This window comes from Callospermophilus lateralis, chromosome 6, assembly GCF_048772815.1.
Source record: "Callospermophilus lateralis isolate mCalLat2 chromosome 6, mCalLat2.hap1, whole genome shotgun sequence".
Classification (NCBI taxonomy): domain Eukaryota; kingdom Metazoa; phylum Chordata; class Mammalia; order Rodentia; family Sciuridae; genus Callospermophilus; species Callospermophilus lateralis.
In genome coordinates, this window is record NC_135310.1 from 17,256,268 (window position 1) to 17,276,860 (window position 20,593).

The following is a 20,593-nucleotide window of genomic DNA, read 5'->3' on the forward strand; positions in this document are numbered from 1 at the left end:
TCACACAGCCCCTGGCTGGCCTCTGCTGCGGCAATCAGGGGTGTGGGCCCAACCGACGGCTGTCCCACAGAGATCCCACTCGTGGCAGAGGGGGATGGAGGGAAGAATGCGGACAGTCACATTCATGGCCACCTGTGGGCCACACATGGGTCACATGCAGGCCCCACTGCCCAACCTGGACCTAGGGGGCCCTACCTTGTGTAGGACCTCGGTGCTCTGGCCTCTGGTCCTGGCCAGCGGGACCTGCACCACTGTGAAGGGCCCCGAGCAGGAGGCTGAGGAGGAGGAAGGGGCCTGAGCGGGGGTTGGCAGGGCCCGTCCTTCACCTGCAGCTGGGCTGCAGCTGCCCGCCCCAGTGCTGTGTCCTGGAGCCCCGACTCCTCGTGGCCTGCAGGCGAGGTGGTCTGTGACCTCACACAGTGTCCACTGCGAGGTGGTCCTGTGTGTCCCAGAGAGCCCAGGGCATCGGGTTCCACCTGACACAGGACCCCTCTCCTTGCCCACCTGGCTCCATCAGGGGAGGAAGGTGAGCTGCCCCAGGAGGCCCAGGACCTCCCCACAGAGCTGGGGCCACAGCCTGCCCAGCGCACGTCTGTGTTGAGGCTGGGAGAAGCCAGGCCTGGGCAGTGGTGGCCACTTTTCCCCAGCAGCCCTCCCTGTCCTGTGGCCGAGACACCCTGTCTGCTCCAATGTCAGAACAGACTTCTCCAGGCCAGCGGGGTGCTGTGGTCATTTCTACTGGGTCTAGACCAAAACTTGGTCCAGACATCAGAGGTGAAGGCCAGCAGTGGACACTGGTTAGTGACAGATCTGCCAACCCTGGGCAACCCCAGATGACTCTGGCTGGCCTTAGGTGACACCAGGTGGACCTGGGTGGTACATTCGGGCATGTTCCCAGAGAGGCACTGTGACACGCAGCCTGGCCTCTCCCAGCAGTCTGGCACTTGGGGCAGGCCAGGCTCTTTGCTGCCTCATTCTTCTCAGCCCACCTTTGCTGCCCCCGCTGTCCCTGAAGCTGATGGACGGCATCTTCCTGCAGAGGCCCTCAGCCTCTACGGGCTCATCCACAGACACCTCCCCAGATTCTGCATGCTGAGAGTCGGCCTCTGTGCCCAGTGTGTGGGCACTGCCGTGGCTGTCAGCAGAGCTGAGCGAGAGGCGGTGGTGGTGGTGCGGGCCAGTGTCCCTCTTGTGTCTGCTGGCCAGCTCTGGGTCCAGTTCCAGCGGGTTGCTGATGTAGGCCTCCTGGTAGTGCTTCTTCTCTGCAGGACGTGGGGGACAGATGTAGAGCTGGGTTTGGAGGAAGGCCTGGCCCCAGGACATGGCCCATAAGGCTATTCCTGGGGCTTCCTCGCTGTCTCAGGCTACAGGCTCATCCTGAGCATCCCTGATGTCATGGCCACCCAGGACAGGGCTGGGTGGGAGAGAATAGACTGTCAGCCTGTTCTGAGGGCAGGTGTTCCCTAGGGCTGCCTCGTTACACAGGGACAAACACATCTGTGCAAGCTCACCCCCCCATGCAGACACACATGTGCTCACACACGTGCTCACACACACGCCCACCCGTGCTCTGTGACTGCAGTGTGCACACGTGACTGTCTCCTGGTGCTCTCTAAGGACACAGTGAGAACAGCCCCCAGGTGAAGACTGGGAGAGTGAGACCAGGCCTGGCACAGCAGTGCAGCCAGGTCTTCACGTGGCCTTGATTCTGCACAAGGGACGATGTGAGGAGTCGGAAAGGGGGCTTCCGGAGCCCGGACAGAGCTGAGCAGCCCTCACCTTGACTGCACCCCGCCCCCATCTCTAGGCTTCTGCTCAGGTCACCACCACACTTCACCCGGAGCGCCTGGGGGACAGGAGCTGAAAGGCCACTGTCCATTACGGGAGAACCCTTTTGCTGAGCCCAGAGTGGGTGGCCCAGGTCCTGGGCAAGTTCTAGGGACAATCCGCTTCATCTCCACCCCTCAGAGGGGGTGAGTAGCTATCTGCTAGGTGCCCAGACCCCGGCGGGGAGGTGCCCACCTTCAGCCTCATCCAGCAGCTGCAGCCGCTGCAGCAGGGGCTTCACACTGAGGTAGAACTGGTGGCTGGAGCGGAGCAGCCGGAGCAGGTGCCGGGAGCGCCAGGGAAAACCCGTGTAGAAAACCAGCTTCCGGGATGGGGGCAGCCCAGCGGGCTGGATCTCCAGCTTCTTTCCCTGAGTAGACAGAAGGGACAATAGATGTGGCTTTATACATTGAAAAACCCTTCCAGCAATAGGAAAGACATCGCATGGCCCTCTAACTGGGCGATGGCCAAGGTCCCCTTTAAAGATTTGACTTCCGTGAGCAAACGGATCTCTTGGTCACAGTGATCAGGAGGCTGTCTGACCTTAGCCGTGAGAAGGCAGCCCTCTATGCAGACCCCTGCCTTGGCTGGGTGAGGGTGCAAGTGTCCAGGGTGGGACCTAAAGGGCTGAGTCTCCCTGTCCATTCTACCCAGTGGCCCTCACTCTCAGTCACAGGGGGCCCAGGGTAACAGCTCTGGAGCCGGATGAGAGGGGCACAGATGTGCCTCTAGGACCCACTCGGGAGCCAGGAGTCACATGGAATGAGAAGGGCATCAGGACCTCCCTTCACATCTCGGCTACTCGCCCCATCCCGGCAGGGCCATGCCAGCACAGCTGCGAGGGTGAGCATGTCCAGAGCCTCCGGGGCTGTCGGGAGCCAGGAGGAAGGGAGCCTGCACGTGCCCCGAAGGACGGAGATGCATCTGCCCCGGGGCTCTAGAGTGTTGAGGGCCCTTGCAGACACCCACCAGAAAGGCCAGCTTCCTGATGCAGGGCCAGGGCAAGTCATGCAGCAGCTGGGGAGCGTGGCTCACCTCCTGCAAGACAGAGGCACTGTGTCCACGAGGGCAGCCAGGGCGAGTCTCAGGGAGGGGCGAGTCCCTCTCTCACCTGATAGATATGCATTCCCTTGAGGGTGAGTCCCAGGAGGAAAGTGGGGTGCTCACGCTTCTTATCCTGAAAGGTGCAAGAGGTGGAGGCCCTGGGCCTGGGGTGGCCAGAGACCACCATGCCCCACCCAGCTCTGTCCTGGACCCTCCCCTGGCCCTCTGTGTGCTGGAGCTGTTCCTGCCAATTGCCCAGGCACTCCCTCAGTCTCCATTCCCCAAACGTGTCTGAACCCCTTAACCTGCCCCAAGAAACATCCACCCAGTCCTCTCCGCAAAGACTGAGCGCTGTGTCACCTGTGTGCCTGGCCGGGTGGACACAGAGTCCAGGCCCGAGGCCCCAGCACTAGACCCAAGTCAGAGCAACCGTGGCTGAGCCAGCAGGCTCGGGTCCCCAGTCCCTCGGGGTCCGCTGGAGCCCTGCGGAAGCGCTGCACACCACCTCTGGACAGCCACCAGGGAACACATTCCCTCCCTCACCACACCAGCCTGTCCTGAGGACCTCCGTCCCCAGGATGGTTGGTCACACCGTCACCTGTGGGGACTTGGTCCAGCTCTGCTCTGGGATCCAGGTTACAGTGTCCTCTGCAGGGGACTCTGCCTGCCCTGTCCTAGGGTCCCAGCACGCTGTCAGCACGGGGGCTCTGTCCCTCCCCTGTCCTGGGCCCCAGCGCTCTGGGCTCAACCTTATACAGCCTGAAGAAGTGGACAGGCACGTCCTCGAGCTGACAGGCGTCCCTGAGGAACCTCAGCACAGCTGCCTGGGGGCTCAGCTCCTGCTGCTCGCGGTGCACGGTGGGCACGTGCCGGAGGATATAGTCGACACCCCTCTTGGCAATGACCTGAGGACGGGCCCAGGTCAGCTCCACCCCTCCTTCCCTCCCCTCCCCTGAGTTGGCCTCCTTCTTGGGAAGCCTCCCAGCCTCCTGCCATTGCAGGGGACCTCCCCAGCTGCAGCTGTCCAGCGGGAGGACTGGGCCTGCTGTCCAAGCTGGGGACACAGAGATGAGTGTGTGGAGTTCCCCAAAGCACCCAAGGAAAGCCCCTCTCTTTCTGGGCCCCCCAGTGCCCACCACAGAGACCCAGAAACAAGCTGATTCCAGGTGGCAGTGTGCGCCCAACAAGCCACGACTCCCCGTACGGCTCCCAGCAGCCCAGGAGGAGGCTACGTCTGTGCATGGGGTGAAACCTGAGGGATGTGCATCTGAGGAGGGCCAGCCATGTCCAGAGGGACGGGGTACCTGGAGGACTGGACCCAGCCCTGGGCACAGTGACCAATGTGCAGAGCGGACAGTTTCCAGCTGCTTGGGGCAGACAAGGAACAAGGAGACGCCCACAGGGAGGGAAACTAGGACTCTGCCCAGGGCAGGGGCCACTGTCCCTGGAGGGACAACCCAGTGCTCAGTGCCCCCACGAAGTCAGGCACAGTGCCCGGGGCTGGGAACACAAGGTGGACTCCTCTGCTCCCTGACCCCCCCTCCAGGACACTGAAGGGCTGAAGCACGGACGTGAGTGGCCCCTAAAGGGCCCTGGGATACCTGGAGAGAAGGGGCAGGTGGGCTGTTCTTCACAGCTGGGCAGGTCCAGAGGCTCAGAGGAGGAGAGCCCCTGGCTCCAGGTCACACAGCTGGCCAAGTGTGCGCAGGAGCACCGGAGTCGGCCCTGGGCACTGGTCCACGCGGCCACACGCCTGCCTTGGGCTCCCCCAGGTTCCCCCCCTGCCCCTCCCAGCTCTGCAGCCTCCCCTCTGCATGGACCCCGTAGAGTCCTGTTGGGGACAGTGTCAGTGACCCCCCAGGAGGGTGCCAAGGGGTCCTTACCCACTGTGGGAAATAGGCCTGAGGCTCGAAGTACCGCCCGACGTGCAGCGGCTTGTGGTGGCTGCCCAGGTCTGCCTGCAGCGCGAGGGCGGCCAGCAGGAAGTAGGCCTCCTCCCTGTGTGCGCACTGGGACCGCAGCACCCGCTCCTTCAGGCTGCAGTAGTCCAGGTGCCGGGCCACCTGGTCGCTGGAAGGCAGCAGAGCTGGGTGGGGTCCAGTGGCTGGACCTGGGTGGGGTCTGCACAGCCGCCCGCCCCAGCCTGGTCCAGGGCACCCAGCCTCCCCTGTTCACAGCCTGATCTGACCCAGGGCAGTGCCGGGCGCACCCTTCTCCGTGAGCAGAGAGCTGCTGACCCAGCGGGGCCCAGCCAGGCCTGGCTGCAGCCTTCAGCAGCCTGGACCCCGGAGGGAAGGGCCTGCCCAAGGGCTCAGGCACAGCGGCACTGAACCCGGTTCCCTGAGCCCACTGCCCAATGCCGTCAGCCACACACAGCTCCAGGACAAGGCGGGCTGCCCAGGGGGCCTCCCCTAGATCTTCTAATACAGTCGGGCACTGCCCTCAGCCCACCTCCCGGTTCCCCAGAACCTGCACCCTCCCCTCCCCCTCTGGGATCAGCGACCACCTGCCTTCTCAGGGTCCCCAGCCCTCTCTCTGTCTTGCTGAACATCAGGGTTCCTGGTTGTCCTGCCAGCTCCGAGGTGGCCATCTGGGGGAGGCCACCACCCCTGTCCCGGGAACCCCTCCTGCCACGTCTGCACAGATGCTTCAGGTAAAGGCCCAGTCAGGCCCCACACTGCGCCAACATGGCTGTTCTGAGGCACAGGCAGATGGCTTGGCTTCTGGACTTGGGTATCCTTCCAGGCAAGGTCCTGGACACCAGGAGCAGTTACCTCATGACCCTCCCGTGCTCCACGTAGTACTGCACTCTGAGGGAGGTGACGAAGGGCGCGCGGGGCCTCCAGCCTCCCTGTTGGGAGAGGGTGAGGAAGAGCGGGCCTGGGGCACCTCCCGACGCCCGGCCTTCGCCAGGATCTTAGGAGCCGCGACACTCAGTATTTCATCCTACTTTTACGGGGAGAAGGGCCGAGTGGGGTGTGGCACCGAGGACGTGGGGACAGCAGTGTGCCTGCCAGACAAGCCCAGATGAGGCGGGGGCCCCAGCAGGGAGCCGCAGGCCCACACGGGCTCAGCCTGGCCTGCAGCCCACTTACTTGAGTTCCTCTCTTCCAGTCCTCTGAGAAGTACTTGCTGAGCCTGAGCTCCAAGTCCATGAACACGTGCTCATTGTCTAGAAAGGACGGGCTTCGTCAGCAACTCACCTTCACTCCCGAGGGCCTCGAGCCGGGCAGCTTCTTCTCTAGCTGACCTGGTGCGGGCTGCTCCCTTGGGCTGGCTGCGGGGACAGCCCTGTCAACCTCTGCTGGTTACCTGCATGGCCTTCCCAGGGAGGGCTGGCGCACTCTCAGCCTTCTGGGAGGCATGAGGATGAGCAGCGGGGCCCGCAGACCTTCCCTGCACCCCAGGCTCCCTGGCCAGCCACAGAACAAGAGGGACCCTATAGCCTGCCCACGCCAACAGATGCCGACCACCAAGTGCACCGTGGGCCCAGTGGCTGGGAGGGTGCTGGGGACGCTTCTGCTGAGGGAAGCCTTGCTGTGACACTGGGGCAGGACAGTGGTTTCCTGTAGAAGCTGGAGGGGGGAGGCTGGGGGCTCCCTCCACTGTCACAGGCTCCATGCCAAGGCCTGAGGTGCATAGCTCCAAGTGAACTGGGGAGGAAACGTCCCTCAGGAGCCACCGAGGAGCTGCTGGGCCACGGTGAGGACAGTGTGCTGCAGGCCAGTGTCACCGGCTGTCCCTGGCAGTTTTAACCTGTTCTGCCCACTGAGCACATCCCAGTCCAGCTGCCACCTTCAGACACCCGGCTGGACATGGCACTGGGACCAGCAGTCCTGCCCAGGTAGAGAGAGGCCTGGAAATGCCCGGAGGCTCCACGGGGTCCAGGGCTGGGGGCCCAGGCCTCCCGACTCTGCCTGGCCTGCCTCTGTCTCCCCCAGAGCCCCACGGACCTGACAGACAGCGGGCTGGGGTCCAGCTGAGTTCCCAGGCTCACCAGGGCCAGGAGTTAGGGGCTGAGCTGTGTCCCCAATGTCAGAGCCCTGACCCCCGGGCCTCAGGGACTGCTCAACTTAAGTGAGCCTCCAGGGTGTCCTGATCCACCAGGAACGGGACTGGACATGCAGCCCAGAGGGACAGCAATGCGAAGACACCGGGAAGGAGGCAGAGAGGACACAGGCGGGAGAGGACCCCAGAACCTCCAGGGTCACGTGTATCTCTCCCAATTCTGTCCCTAACACATCAGACTTTGAACCCTGTGGCCCGGCTGGCGGCCGAGAGCCCATCTGCTCTGAACGACCTCGGCCTTCCGCTCCTCCCCCACAGCCTAAGTCTGGCCAGCCCTGACCCTGGTCCCTGGCTCTCTGGGAAGATGGTCTCTGCCTTGGGGTCAGACAGCCCTGCCTCCCTGACCAGGTCATCTCCTGAGTCAGGCCATAATTTCTTGCTTGAAGGAAGCAAACTGTCCTTTGTACGAGATGTCCTTTGGCAGGTGACTAGGAAAGCCTGTGGCACATCCAGAGAGTGGAGGGTCAGTCACTGATGACAAGGACTCAGCCCCAGCTGTGGAGGGCTTGGCGCCGACGTGACTGCTTGTCACCAAGGGAGAGCCGTCTGGAGGGGCAGCACTGTGGACAGGGCAGGGACTCAGCAGAGGACCCGCGGTGGTGGGGGTGGGTAGGGAGGGCTTCAGGGCCATGGCACTGCTGGGTGACACCGAGGGCACTGCACAGTGTCTGACACCAGGGGTGAGCCTCATGTCACCATGGACTCTGGTGACACGGATGTGTCCCTGTAGGTTCCTGCTGGGATGTGGACACTGGGTGGGACGTACATGAGAAATACTTTTTCCTTCTGCTCAGTTTTGCTGTCACCTCAACCTGCTCCAAAAAATGACATGTTAAAGTCCTGAAGCCCCTTCCAAGTGTGACTCCAGCCTCCTGAGGCAGGAGAGCCCTCAACAAGCCTGCAGCTCACTCGGGCCCAAAGGTTTTTCCTGCCTTTACCCTTTTCCTGTCTTTGGCTCCCTGGTCTAACTTGGTCTGTGGCTCCCTCCGCAGGTGCAGTGTCAAGCACCTGAAGCAGGACACGCACTTGAGGGGCAGAGCCCGCAGGGGAGGTCTGGGGACTGAGAAGGGGGGACAGAGGTGTCCCCGTAAGTTCGATTTGGCGCCCTCCAAAGAAAGTAAGGCGGGAGCAGAGCCTGAACGCTAAGAATGAGAGTAGCTCAGACTACACCTACCAGCCTTAAGAAGCCCAGGAGCAGGGCAGGACCCGGCAGCTGTGGGAGCCTGTCAAGTCCGAGGCCCCGCCCCCCGCAGCGCCCAATTCTGGCGTTTGGCTGTAGCTCCGCCTATTCGTCCCCATCCTCCCTCCCCCTCCCTCCAAAGCGCACGTCCTCCTGCTGCCCGGGCCCTGGTGTCCCAGGGAAATCATGGGAACATCGTTCAGATTAGAATCATCGGAACACCGTTCAGATTACGATGGTGGCACTGGGGACCTACACCAAGCCATCTCGCTGTCTTCTGCCATCTCGCTCCCTCGCATCCTCCTGCCCTTACTTTTTTGTCTCTTTTCCGCTCCCTGGGCCCCCTCGGTCCCGCCGCTCCCACCGCAGCTGCAGGATCCAGAACCTGCTGAGATGAACTGTGACCCAGAATCCGCAGGAGAAGCCTGGGGAATAAGGTGGGGACAGCGGTGTCCCCATAAGTTGGATCCCGCAACTCACCGTCTGGCACCGCCCAAAGAAAGTCAGGCTGGAGTAGAGCCTCGATGATAAGAATCAGAGTAGCGCAGACTACTCTGGCCATAGTTAAGGAGCTCTTGATCCCGTGGGACGTTGGCCGCGGTGAGAGCTTTTAAAGTCCCAGGGCCCGCCCCCAGCAATGCCCGCCTCCTGCGTTGGCACATCCCTCCGCCTACTCCTCTTCCCCTCCCCCGTGCCCTCCGGATGCCCAGGACACAGTACTGTTTCAGAATCGCTGCTGTGGATGGATCTGGTGGTCGTTCCGCTTCCTTGGTGACACTGGGGACCTATACCAGGCTATCTCGCTCCCTCCCATCTGCCTGCCCTAACTTTTTCCTCTCTTTTCCGCTCCCTGGGCTACCTTGGTCCCGGGGCTCCAACCGCAGGCTCAGAGTGGAGAACCTGCTGTGGACCAGAGGGACAAAGCCCTCAGGGAAAGTCTGGGGAGTGAGGAGAGGATGGAGGTGTCCCCATATGTTGGATCCCTCCACTCACCGGCCCGCACAGACCAAAGAAATTAAGGCGGGAACAGAGCCTGGATGATGTGAATGAGAATAGCGGGTTCTGCACCTGCCATCCTTAAGGAGCTCCGGAGCGCCGCTGTACCTGGGCAGCGATCAGAGCCTTCAATGGTCGAGTCCCGACACCCGCCCTCACCCCCGCCGGTAGCACTCTGCCTCCCGCATCTGGCCGTAGTTTCGCCCCCTCGTATTCCCCCGCCCGGTCAAGTGACTTACAGAATCATCCTTCGGATCGTCTCTGTGGCTGGACCCTGCACGCGTCCCACTTCTTGTATGGAGGTGGCACTGGGGATTTACAATAAGCCATCTGTATCTCTCCTGCCACCTCGCCCCCTCCCATCCTCCTGCCCTAACTTTTTCCTTTCTTTTCTGCTCCCTGGGCTACCTGGGTCCCCTGGCTCCCAGCGCAGACGCAGGGTGGAGAACCTGCTGCGGGGACGAGAACCGGCGGCACCTAACCCGCAGGGGAAGTCTGGGGAGTGTGGAGGGGACGAAGGTGTCCTCATAAGTTCGACCTTCCAACTCTACAGCCGGCACCCGCTCAAAGAAAACAAGGTTAGAATGGACGCTAAGAATGAGAGTAAGTAGGCCTGCACTGGCCAGGGTCACTGTGCTGGAGATCATTGGGAGACCTCCTCCAGCATAAGAGCCTTTGAAACCTAAGGCCCCGCCCCCTGTACCACTCCCCTTGCGTCCCCTGCGTCTGATCGCAGCTCCGCCCCTCGATCTTTTGGAAGCTGCTTGGCTCAGGGTGTCCTCATCGTCATCGGGATCGCTGTGGAGGTAGGAATTGGCCCTCGTTTCGCTTTCTGCGATGGTGCAGAGCGCGCGCCCAGGGACTCTGGTTGCCTCCCAGCCACTGGCTTCCGACCTCCTCCTCTCACTCTCGCGCGGACCTGGCTATTACCCGGAGAAGGTGGAGGTAAAGCAAAGGGTAAAGTTGGGACCTGTGGCCTTATCCTTTTTCCTGCCTCCTCTAGGGACTTCTTGGGCCTGGGTGTTTAGCTCCTTGAATTCCAGCCCCCAGATTCATCCCTTTTATTCTAAAAGACCAAAGAATTTCTTTACCCCCCAAGAGTCCGGTCTGAAATCAACATTGCTGAAGGCAGTTGTTAGGTAGTCTACCATCAGGGATAGTTTTCAGTAGACTCTGAGTCCCTTGATCCCAAAACCTTCAGGAAAAACTCTCCGAAAGCAAAAGCAAAAGCAACTTCTCTTTTAGGAGTTGTGACATTCAGACAGGAAATGCTTTCTCTACTCTGCCCTTGAGGCTTGCAGAAAAGATCTTTCTTTCTGTTTTGAGGTACTAGGGATCGAATCCAGGGGTTCTGTACCACTGGCTTCTTGATGAGTGGCTCCTGATCTGCCACTACACATTCCTATCAATAGGTTACTGTTTTCCCCCACCAGCCCTGCACATCCTCATGTAAAATATTTGCAGTGGTTCATTATACTTACATATAAGAATGGGATGTGTGCCATATCATCCATGCACATAGCACAATCTGGTAGATTTTGTTACCCAGTACTTCCCTATCCCCTCCCTTCATTCCTCCCTCTCCAGCCCTTTTCTTTACTCCATTGTTTGCCCTTTCCCTCTATTTTCATGAGATTCCCCCCTTTATCTTTAAATTCTTTTTCTTTTTTCCCTTTCTAACTATGAGAGGGAAAACATTCAACCTTTAGCTTTCAGAGTCTGTCTTATTTCACTTAGCATGATGTTCTCCAGGTCCATCCATTTATTTACCAGCAAATGATATAATTCCATTCTTCTTTGTGATTGAATTAAACCTCACTGTGTAAGTTTAGCACATTTTCTTTATCCATTCAATGTCGATGAGTCCCTGGGTGGTTCCATAACTGAACTATTGTGAATTGTGCTGCTCGAAACATTAGTATGCACACATCATTATAGTATCCTGATTTTAGTTCTTTTGGATAAATACCAAGGAGTGTAATAGCTGGGTCATGTGGTGGTTTGATTCCAAGTCTTCTGAGGAATCTCCATACTGCTTTCAAAAGTGGTTATAGCAATTTGCAGCCCCATGAACAATGCTTGATTGTTCCTTTCCCTCTCATCCTCATCAGCAATTTTTGGTATTTGTAGTTTTCATGATTGTCATTCTAACTGGGTTGAGATGAAATCTCAGTATAGTTTTGATTTGCACTTTGGTAATTGCTAAGGATGTAAACATGTTTTCATATGTTTCTTGGCCATTTGTGTTTCTTCTCTTGAAAAATGTTTGTTTACTTCTTTTGTCCACTTGTTGATTGTGTTATTTGGGTGCCTTTTTTTTTTCACCCTTTTGGTGAGAAATTTTTTGAGTTCTTTATGTATTCTGGATATTAATCCCTTGTCAGAGGAAAGCTGACAGATTTTCCCCCCTTAATGTATGCTCTCTCTTCATGTTCTCAATTATTTCCCTTGCTGTGTAGAAGCTTTTTATTTGGATGGCATCCCACTTATTTAATCTTGGTTTTATTTCTTGTACTTTGGGCATCTTGTGAAGGATGTTGGTTCCTGTATCTATATGCTCTGAGTGTTGACCTATGCTTTCTTCTAGCAGTTTCAAGGGTTCTGATCTAAATCCTGAGACTTTCAACCATTTTGATATGTCTTTTGTGCAGGTTGACAGACAGGCTAGTTTCATTTCCTACATATGGATATCCAGTTTTCCCAGCACCAATAAAAAGGCTGACTTTTCTCCAACATATCTTTCTTGCACCTTTGTCAAAAATTAGATAACTAAATCTAGGTGGGTTTGTCTTTGTGGTTTCTATTCTATTCTATTGATCTTCATATTCCCTCCCCCCAATACCATGTGTTCCCCCCCCATACCTCTGTAGTATAATTTGAGATCAGGTCACATGCCTCCCGCATCGCTGTTCTTACTCATAATTGCTTTGGCTACTCTGGTTCTTTTATTCTTCCACATGAACACAAGCAATAAAGGTGTTGGTGAGGATGTGGAGGGGAAAGGTACACTCATACACTGCTGGTGGGACTGCAAATTGGTGCAGCCAATATGGAAAGCAGTGTGGAGATTTCTTGACAAATTGGGAATGGAACCACCATTTGACCCAGCTATTCCTCTCCTCGGTCTATATCCAAAGGACTTAAAAACAACATACTACAGGAACACAGCCACATCAATGTTCATAGCATCACAATTCACAATAGCTAAATTGTGGAACCAAGATGCCTTCAACAGATGAATGAATAAAGAAACTGTGGTATATATACAGAATGGAATATTACTCAGCATTAAAAGAGAATTAAATCATGGTATTTGAAAGTAAATGGATGGAAATGGAGAATATCATGCTAAGTGAAGTAAGACAATCCCAAAAAACCAAAGGCTGAATGTTTTCTCTGATACATGGATGCTGATCCATAATGGTGATGGGCGGGGGAAGAAAGGGAGGAATGGAGGAACTTTAAATAGGGCAAAGGGAAGGGAGGGGAAGGAAAGGGGTATGGGTAGGAAAGTTGGTGGAATGAGATGGACATCATTACGCTAAGCGCATGTATGAAGTCACAAATGGTGTGTACAGAGACAAAAAATTGTGCTCTATATGTGTACTATGTATAACACATTATAATAATAAAAATTTTGAAAAAAACCTCTGCCATAAAATATCTCATAATATCTGATTAATGAAGCTGAAAGTATGACTAGTGTTAAAGCCTATGATTAACATGTGCTTCCGATGACTGAAAAGGAGTGTATGTTTTATTAAAATAACTATCATAATTATAGTAAATGTTTTTTTGAAATCTATAAAATCCTGGAGGTCAAAGTGTACTTAATGTAGTTCGAGAATTCACTTTGTTTAAAAGCTAAATTGTTTTTACTGAAAAAAAAAATAATTATTTTTCCCTGTGCCAACATGAAGATGGTGCTGCATGGAAATATGATTTTCAGAATTGACAGGTTGGTAAGATGACTCATGCAGAAGTAATACCATGCATCTCTTTTTACTTCTGTAGCCTGGGAATATGCCTCAAAAGTTGAAAAATGCCTACATATTCTAACATACTTCCAAAGATAAGGAGGAGTGTTAGCTCAATGAATTTGGTTTTTATAAAAGAGAGGCGAAGATATGACCAGTAGTAGCTGAATAAAAGTGAAACATTACATTTGTCGTATCTATGACGGCACCTATGAAAAAAAGAGAAACAAATTAAACCTCCCCATATCCATGAGACCATGACTGGCAACGAAGTAGACTGTAAAACTCAGCAGAGTTCACAAACCAGCACAGCCTTCTAGCTCCCTTCCCAGATGGCCCTGAGAAACAAGTAAGAAGCAAGCACAGCAACAGATTCCTGGACAGCCACCCTGGTCACATGGGGACAAAGGAATATTATTTCTAAAGCATTGTGGAAAAGAACTTTATATCCAGTCAAGTTCTCATTTAAATGGGAAGGAGTTGGTATTCATTTTTTATTGCAGTCATGACAAATTATCCCAAACCTAGCTGCTCAAATCAACACATTTATTATCTTACAATTCATTAGGTCAGAAATCTGAGTTGGCTCAACTGATGTCTCCACTTTGGATTTCAAAAGGTCAAAATCAAGATGTTGAAGAGCTGAACTGTGACGCAAAAGCTTTGAAAAAGATGTGCTTCCAAGGGCATTCAGATTGTTGGCAGAATCCACTTCCTTGCTGGCTGTGAGCAGGGCACTCCTTCACTTTAAGAGGCCTCTCTCTGGTCCACACACCTCAGATCCAGCAACAGCACATCTAATCCTTCTCTTGCTTACAGTCAAACTTCTCCTTCTGCTTCCTCCTTCTTGCCTCCAGCCTGAGAAAGTCCTCTGATTTTAAGAGCTCATCTGATGGCCCTGGGCCCCCTCAGGTAACCTGGAAAGGCTTTTCTATTGGAGGGTCAACTGCTTTATAATTTCAGCTACAAAACCCTCTCAGAGCTGGGTCTAGATTAGTGTTTGAATAACCAAGGACAGAAACTTAAGAAGAAAACTTTAGAATTTCTCTGCTAAGTATGTTAAAAATATATTGAAGATAGAAAGCCTACAGGATATTTGTCCCTTAAAGACTAAAGTTGACAATAGAGAAGGGGGAATCAAGAGAATGGGACGAGAGAAGGCGATAGGGTATGAAATTGTGTTATGTCCATGGATAAATGGACCACACTGAATCCCACTTATATAGAGAATTATAATATTCTAATTAAAATAATAACAATAACAGAAGGGAGCTTAGTCGAGTAAGCAAGTGGGTCAGGAGGAAGTTACTGGCCACCAAACTCAAACCAGATCCCAAATGGAGATGGAATCAGCTCCAGAGTTGGCTAAAAGAGTGTGAGTTGTAGATTGTATTTTCAGAAATAGAAGTCATGACATTTTGACTGATGAGTGTTGCACTCCTTTTTTAAACACTTTCCTGCATCAATTTCCACTTCTGTCAGTTAGTGGTCTCTGGTGGAATGAAGGTCAAGGAAGAGATTATGCAAGTGCCCTGCACTTAGACAAGCTGATCCCTCACCAGGGCTTTCCTAACTCAGTAGTTACTTTCCCCCTCTTTGATGCCACAGGCCTGAGGTCCAGACCATGAGATGGGGCTCTGTGTCTGAACCTGGATGGCAGAATAAGAGATCTCAGGCCAGGGGCCACTCATCAAGAAGCCAGAGTGGTCTTAGATTCAGGTGATCATTTCACTCATCCCCCCACTGGCCTGAAATGTGTATTTGAAGTTATTTAAATGGTGCTTACCTAGTGGTTGAATGGATGTTTAAATGATTGGATCCCCAGATAACAATAAAAGTGACCAAAGGAAACCCTAAGAGGTTAATCATAGCCAGGTGCTGCTGCACATGCCTGTGATCCCAGCTTCTTGGAGGTGAAGCAGAACTATGGGAAGTTCCAGGCCGGCCTAGGCGATTTAGGGACATGCTGTCCAAAATTTAAAATTTTTAGAGGAGCAGAGGATTTAGCTCCATGGTGGAGTGTGCCTGGATTCAATCCTCACTACCTCTAAACAAAAAGGGAAAAAATGATTCTTTCTGCTTCAAAATGGCAGCAGAGCTGGGCATTTCCTGTTTTGCTGTCAGAACTTTTCATAAAGGAGAAGTTGCTTTTTACTTGTGCTTTCAGAGTTTTTCCTGAAGGTTTAGGCTCCAGGGCACAGAATCTACCCAGAACTACACTTGATGGTGGTCTAGCTGACTTCCACCACGTTGATTTTAGATGGGAGCTTACTGGGTGACCGAAATTCTTTGGTCTTTTCAGAGTCCGAAGGTGGGAAAGAGGATGAAACTGGAGGCCCCAACTTTATCCTTTGATTTGGGTTCACCTTCTCTGGGTCTCAGCCAGGGTGGTGCAGGGAGTGAGGCTGGAAGGGCAGAAGCCAGAGGCCAAGCCGCCAGAGTCGCTGGGGAGTGTCTGGCCTGCATGCTCCCAGGAACTGGGACCCAGGCGACAGCAGCAGAGGGGAAGTAGGGCACTGGGCACCAGGATGGAGGGGCCTTGGGCTTTAAAGGCCTGGCACCAGGAGGCAGGTCTCCAGGGCTCCAGAGCTGGGACCCATGGCAGGTACGGTCCACCCCCTGCTCATTCCTGGCTCTGCTCCTGCCTTCAGTCCCTAGGCTTCCCCTGGTCTGCGTCCCCGTGGGGGGTTCTGCACCTTGCTCCAGCGGTGGGAGCCTGGGGACCCAGGTAGCCCAGGGAGCAGGAAAGAGAGGGAAAAGTTAGGGCAGGGGCTGGGATTAGAGCTCAGGGGTAGAGCCATTGCCTCGCACTGGGTAGAGCCTCAGCAGCCCATAAAACTCAATAAAGATATTGTGTTCATCTTTTAAAAATAAAATTAAATTAAAATAAGGGCAGGAGGATGCGAGGAAGCAAGAAGACTTGGTAAGGGTCCCCAGTGCCACTTTCGTTTTCAGAAGTGGGGAAGAGTCTCTCTCTCCAGAGACCCAAGAGCATGACAGAAAATGCTTTAAGTTTTCCCGCTGTGGTGGCATTCAATTCTGCACTCCAGGGGCGGTGTTGTGCCTTTCCAGGGAGGAATTGCCATGAACTCCACCTGGCACCTTTGCCCAGCACAGATGTCTCTATCAAAGGTTGTTCTGAGTCACAGTGGCAGGTCCAGTTGCTTCCAAGTTCATGTGATGTCTACTTTTTAGAATTCTTTTTTAAAGGAAAAGAAAGGCGGGGTGTCTCATGAAAAATCAAAGGGAGATCAGTAGAGTAGAGGAAAAAGACCCACCAGAGGGAGGAGGAGAGGAGAGAATGGAAATACAGGGGAATTATATTGGCTAAATTCTGTTGCTATATTGTGCTTGAACGACTATGTAACAACAAATACGAACATTACCACAACTATACTGCACCAAGAATAAGAGGGAATTAAATTAAAATTAAAAATATCAAAACGAAATTTCTTACATTTGAAATATCCCTTTTTCAATCACTAAGAAATTGTTAACTAAATTTTGGTAAATCCTTCTACTAGAAAACTATTCAATTGTTACAAAGAAAGTATTCTGAAATGCATCTGTATTTTTGAAAAATAAAAACAGTTAAATGCAAAAAAAAGAATTTTCAAAAAAATATTTTGGGGGTTTTTAAAAATTAGTGCATTATAATTATACACAATAGGACTCAGTGATAGGGCTGCACTCACCAGACCCTGGGTTAAAGGAAGACCTTAGAAGATGAGTAGGCAGACTTAATATTGTCAAAATGACCATTTTGTCAAAAATGGTTTACAGATTTGATGTGATCACCATTAAAATGAGAATGACAACCTTCACAAAACTACCTATTATTGCTTGTGTTCATAATAGCTGCCATTCTGAGGGGAGTGAGATAAAATCTTAGAATAGGTTTGATTTGCATTTCTCTAATTGCTAGCGATGATGAACATTTTTTCATATATTTGTTGATTGATGTATATCATCTTCTGAGAAGTGTCTGTTCAGGTTCTTGGCCCATTTATTGTGTTATTTGTTTTTTGGTGTTTAGCTTTTTGAGTTCTTTATATACCCTAGAGATTAGTGCTCCATCTGATGTGTGAGGGGTAAATATTTATTCCCAGAATGTAGGCTCTCTATTGACCTGACAGATTGTTTCTTTTGCCAAGAAGAAACTTTTTAATTTGAGTCCATCCCACTTATTGATTTTTGATTTTAATTCTTGCACCAAAGAAGTTTTATTAAGAAAGTTGGGGCCTAATCCCACATGGTGGATATTAGGGTCTATTTTTTCTTCTATTAGACACAGGGTTTCTGGTTTAATTCCTAGGTCCTTGATCCACTTTGAATTGAGTTTTGTGCATAGTGAGATATAGAGGTTTAATTTAATTTTGCAGCATATGTATTTCCAGTTTTCCCAGCACCATTTGTTGAAGAGTCTATCTTTTCTCCAATGTATGTTTTTGGCACTTTTGTCTAATATAAGATAATTGCAATTTTGTGGGTTAGTCTCTGTGCCCTCTATTCTGTACAATTGGTGTACCAGTCTGTTTTGGTGCCAATACCATGCTGTTTTTACTATGCTCTGTAGTATATTTTAAGATCTGGTACAGTGATGCCACTTGCTTCACTTTTCCTGCTAAACATGGCTTTAGCTATTCTGGGTGTCTTATGTTTTCAGATGATTTTTATGATTGCTTTTTCTATTTCTATGAGGAATGCCACTGGGATTTTGATTGAAATTGCATTAAATCTGTATAGTTTTTTTAGAGAGAATTTTAATATTTATTTTTTAGTTTTTGGCGGACACAACATCTTTGTTTGAATGTGGTGCTGAGGATCGAACCCCGGCCGCACGTATGCCAGGCGAGTGCGCTATCGCTTGAGCCACATCCCCAGCCCCTGTATAGTTCTTTTGGTAGTATGATTTTGATAATATTAATTCTGCCTATCCAGGAGAAGTTAGGTCTTTCCATCTTCTAAGGTCTTTCTTGATTTCTTTCTTTAGGGTTCTGTAGTTTTTATTGAAGAGGTCTTTCACCTCTTTTGTTAAATTGATTCTCAAATATTTTAGTTTATTTTTTTGAGGCTATTGTAAATGGGGTAGTTTTCCTCATTTTCCTTTCTGAGGATTTGTTGCTGATATACAGAAATGCCTTTGATTTATGGGTGTTGATTTTATATCCTGCTACTTTGCTGAATTCATTTACTAATTCTAGAAAATTCTTGAAAAGTACTTGGTGGTATATCCACCCTCAGGATGGTGAAGGTTATTAGGGGGGAGGGTTGGTCTTGAGGGCAGAGCTCCTGGAAGTGGGGTACAGCACTTACTAGTCCCTCTTGCGAGACTGAACCCTGCTGTTCTCCTTTGGGGCCTGCTCGGGTTATGTGGGCACCTGGTCTTATCTCCTTATATCACCTCTAGATCTAACAATTCCTAGTCTCTAATTTCGTCTTTCAACTGTATCTCATTCACCCTCTCCCTTTCTACTTCCCAATTAGGAACCTCTTTCTCTGGAGGTCTTGTAGGCTGTGCTCTGGGGGATATGCACCTGTTATGGAGAGCTATTCTCTATTGGGCAGTCCAGGGCCAGGCTTTGTGAGGTATGGACCAGCTGCATAGCCACAAGCACTGTGCCGCTTTAGTGGCTGCGGGGGAGAGGTGGGTGTTGGGAAGTATAGGTCCTTGTTGTTGCTTCAGGGCCCCCAGCCAGTGTCCCAAGCTGGGAATTGCCCCAACTAAGGATGGCTACAAAGTGTTCAAAGATAGAGGTGGTTGCTTTTAGAGATGGGATTTCAGGTCAAGTTGGGCTGGGTGGTGGCACTGGGTGGATTGTTCAGAGATGCAGCTGAGTCGCATGCAGTGCTGTGGCTGGTGGCTGTCTCCAGACCCTGTCCTGTGTCATCAGGTGGTGGCTACCACGTATAGGGAACTATGGCAGTGGTTACAGTGTCCCAAGATGGAGGCAATCGGGGAGTTCTACGTTGGCAGATGAGGGTGCACATGAGAATGGTGGCCAGAGGTTCTGCGTGTGGGCAGCTCCCTGGTATCCTGCATGGATAGGATGTCAGGATGCCTGTGCAGGTGGGTGGCCACGGTTCCTGTGCGGGTGCTGAGGCCTGGAGACCTGCATGGGCACAGTGGCCAGGATTCCTGTATGGGAGCAGCTGTCGGGGTCCTCTAGTAACTCACAGAGAAACAGTATTCCCACTACTAGAATCCCTGATCATGGAGCAATACAGAATGCAGCCTCTCTCCAGCCCGCCATCTTGGATCCTCCTAACAGAAGTTTAAGGCATAAATCATAAATGTATGTAAATATTGTTAATATTAGACTTAGATTTGTGTGAATGATAGTAACATATTTTCTTTGAAAAGAAATCATCAATTCTGGATTTTACATACAGAATAGCACCAAAGAAAACATGTAAAAAGTCAGGAGAATTATACTTTTAAGAGTACAAATGGGCTGGGCATGGTGGTGTTCCCGGGAATAAGGGAGGCTGAGACAGGGGGATCTCGAGTCCAAAGCCAGCCTCATAAACAGAGTCACTAAGCAACTCAGTGAGAAACTGTCTCTAAATAAATACAGAATAGGGCTAGGGATGTAGCTCAGTGATCAAGTGACCCTGAGTTCAATCCCCAGTACCAGAAAAAAAAAATAATAAAAGAGTACAAATGAGCAAGGAAATACTTATTCCTTGAGCCACCTCATGGGATGCCTCAATATTTACCACCATGTGAGTATTTTTCTGCCTAGAAAGAACATAGCCAACTGTTTAGCTCTGGTTGACAGACACAATGTGACCTAGCACAGTGGACAGGAAATGTTCCCACTAGAAGCAAACTTATTTAAAATCTTCTTCTTATTTATTTATTTTCTTTATTTGTTCTTTTTAGTTATACATGACAGTAGAGTGTGGTTTGACATATTTATACAAACATGGAGTACATCATATTCTAATTAGGATCCCAGCATGTGGTTGTACAGATGTAGAGATTCTCTGTGGTGTATTTCAGATCTCCTTTTCTAATCATTTAGTCTAAGGTCCCTCCTCCCCAACAAACTAACAAACAAGCAACAAAGATGAATAACATTGAAGCCTCTGATGCTTGCACTACTGGATGCAAATTAAAAATAGAGTGAATTAATATTGATTTATCTAAAAAAGGGTGTGTGAACACAAAACGAGAAGCCAACAACATGCATTTCTCATGAGAATATTTTGCTTTGTTAGGCATGTGAGAAATATTGAATTTGAGCTTGACGTAAGCAGATAATTACTTTTATTTTCCTTTTTCTAATTTTTTATGCAGAAGATATTTTTTCTTTATTTTCCCACGATATTAAAAGATTGCTCCTTTCAAAGGATGCTATCCATTTTTGTTACGGTCAGAATATTTCTTATCTCTTTATATCAGTAATCCTTATCTCAAAGGAATATGCTTGCCTTCTGTATGATTTCAGCTTGTAGAACTTCCTTACCAAGTACTATTTGAACTCTATCTTTCTCT

General features: G+C 51.4%; 1 protein-coding gene and 1 long non-coding RNA gene across 3 annotated transcripts in view; one reads left to right on the plus strand and one right to left on the minus strand.

The window, feature by feature from the left end:
* On the minus strand, positions 1-8,696 carry LOC143401797 (FERM domain-containing protein 1-like). The gene is made up of 11 exons (XM_076859424.2): positions 8,600-8,696; positions 5,967-6,043; positions 5,646-5,722; positions 4,755-4,941; positions 3,621-3,776; positions 2,939-3,004; positions 2,797-2,865; positions 2,023-2,197; positions 990-1,262; positions 196-275; positions 1-132 (listed from the first exon to the last, which is right to left on the minus strand). The coding sequence occupies exons 1-11, from the start codon at positions 8,679-8,681 to the stop codon at positions 1-3; spliced, it is 1,374 nt and encodes a 457-aa protein (XP_076715539.2). The 5' UTR covers positions 8,682-8,696.
* A 1,198-nt stretch (positions 8,697-9,894) lies between these two features.
* LOC143401104 (uncharacterized) overlaps positions 9,895-20,593 on the plus strand; it is a 62,730-nt gene continuing 52,031 nt past the window's right edge. For both annotated transcript variants that reach the window (XR_013091600.2, XR_013091599.2), the window contains exon 1: positions 9,895-10,060. This is a non-coding gene — a long non-coding RNA (uncharacterized LOC143401104). The remainder of the gene's footprint in view (positions 10,061-20,593) is intronic.

Bases quoted from the DNA above. Each gene is read 5' to 3' on its own strand.
- LOC143401797 (XM_076859424.2), bottom strand. From the start codon at position 8,681: ATGGCCAGAGTAGTCTGCGCTACTCTGATTCTTATCATCGAGGCTCTA. The intron at 1,263-2,022 runs GTGGGCACCTCC...CACGTCCTGCAG, and splicing joins GCTGCTGGATGAGGCTGAAG to AGAAGAAGCACTACCAGGAG. The intron at 276-989 runs GTGGGCTGAGAA...CCTCCTCCTCAG, and splicing joins GGACAGCGGGGGCAGCAAAG to CCTCCTGCTCGGGGCCCTTC.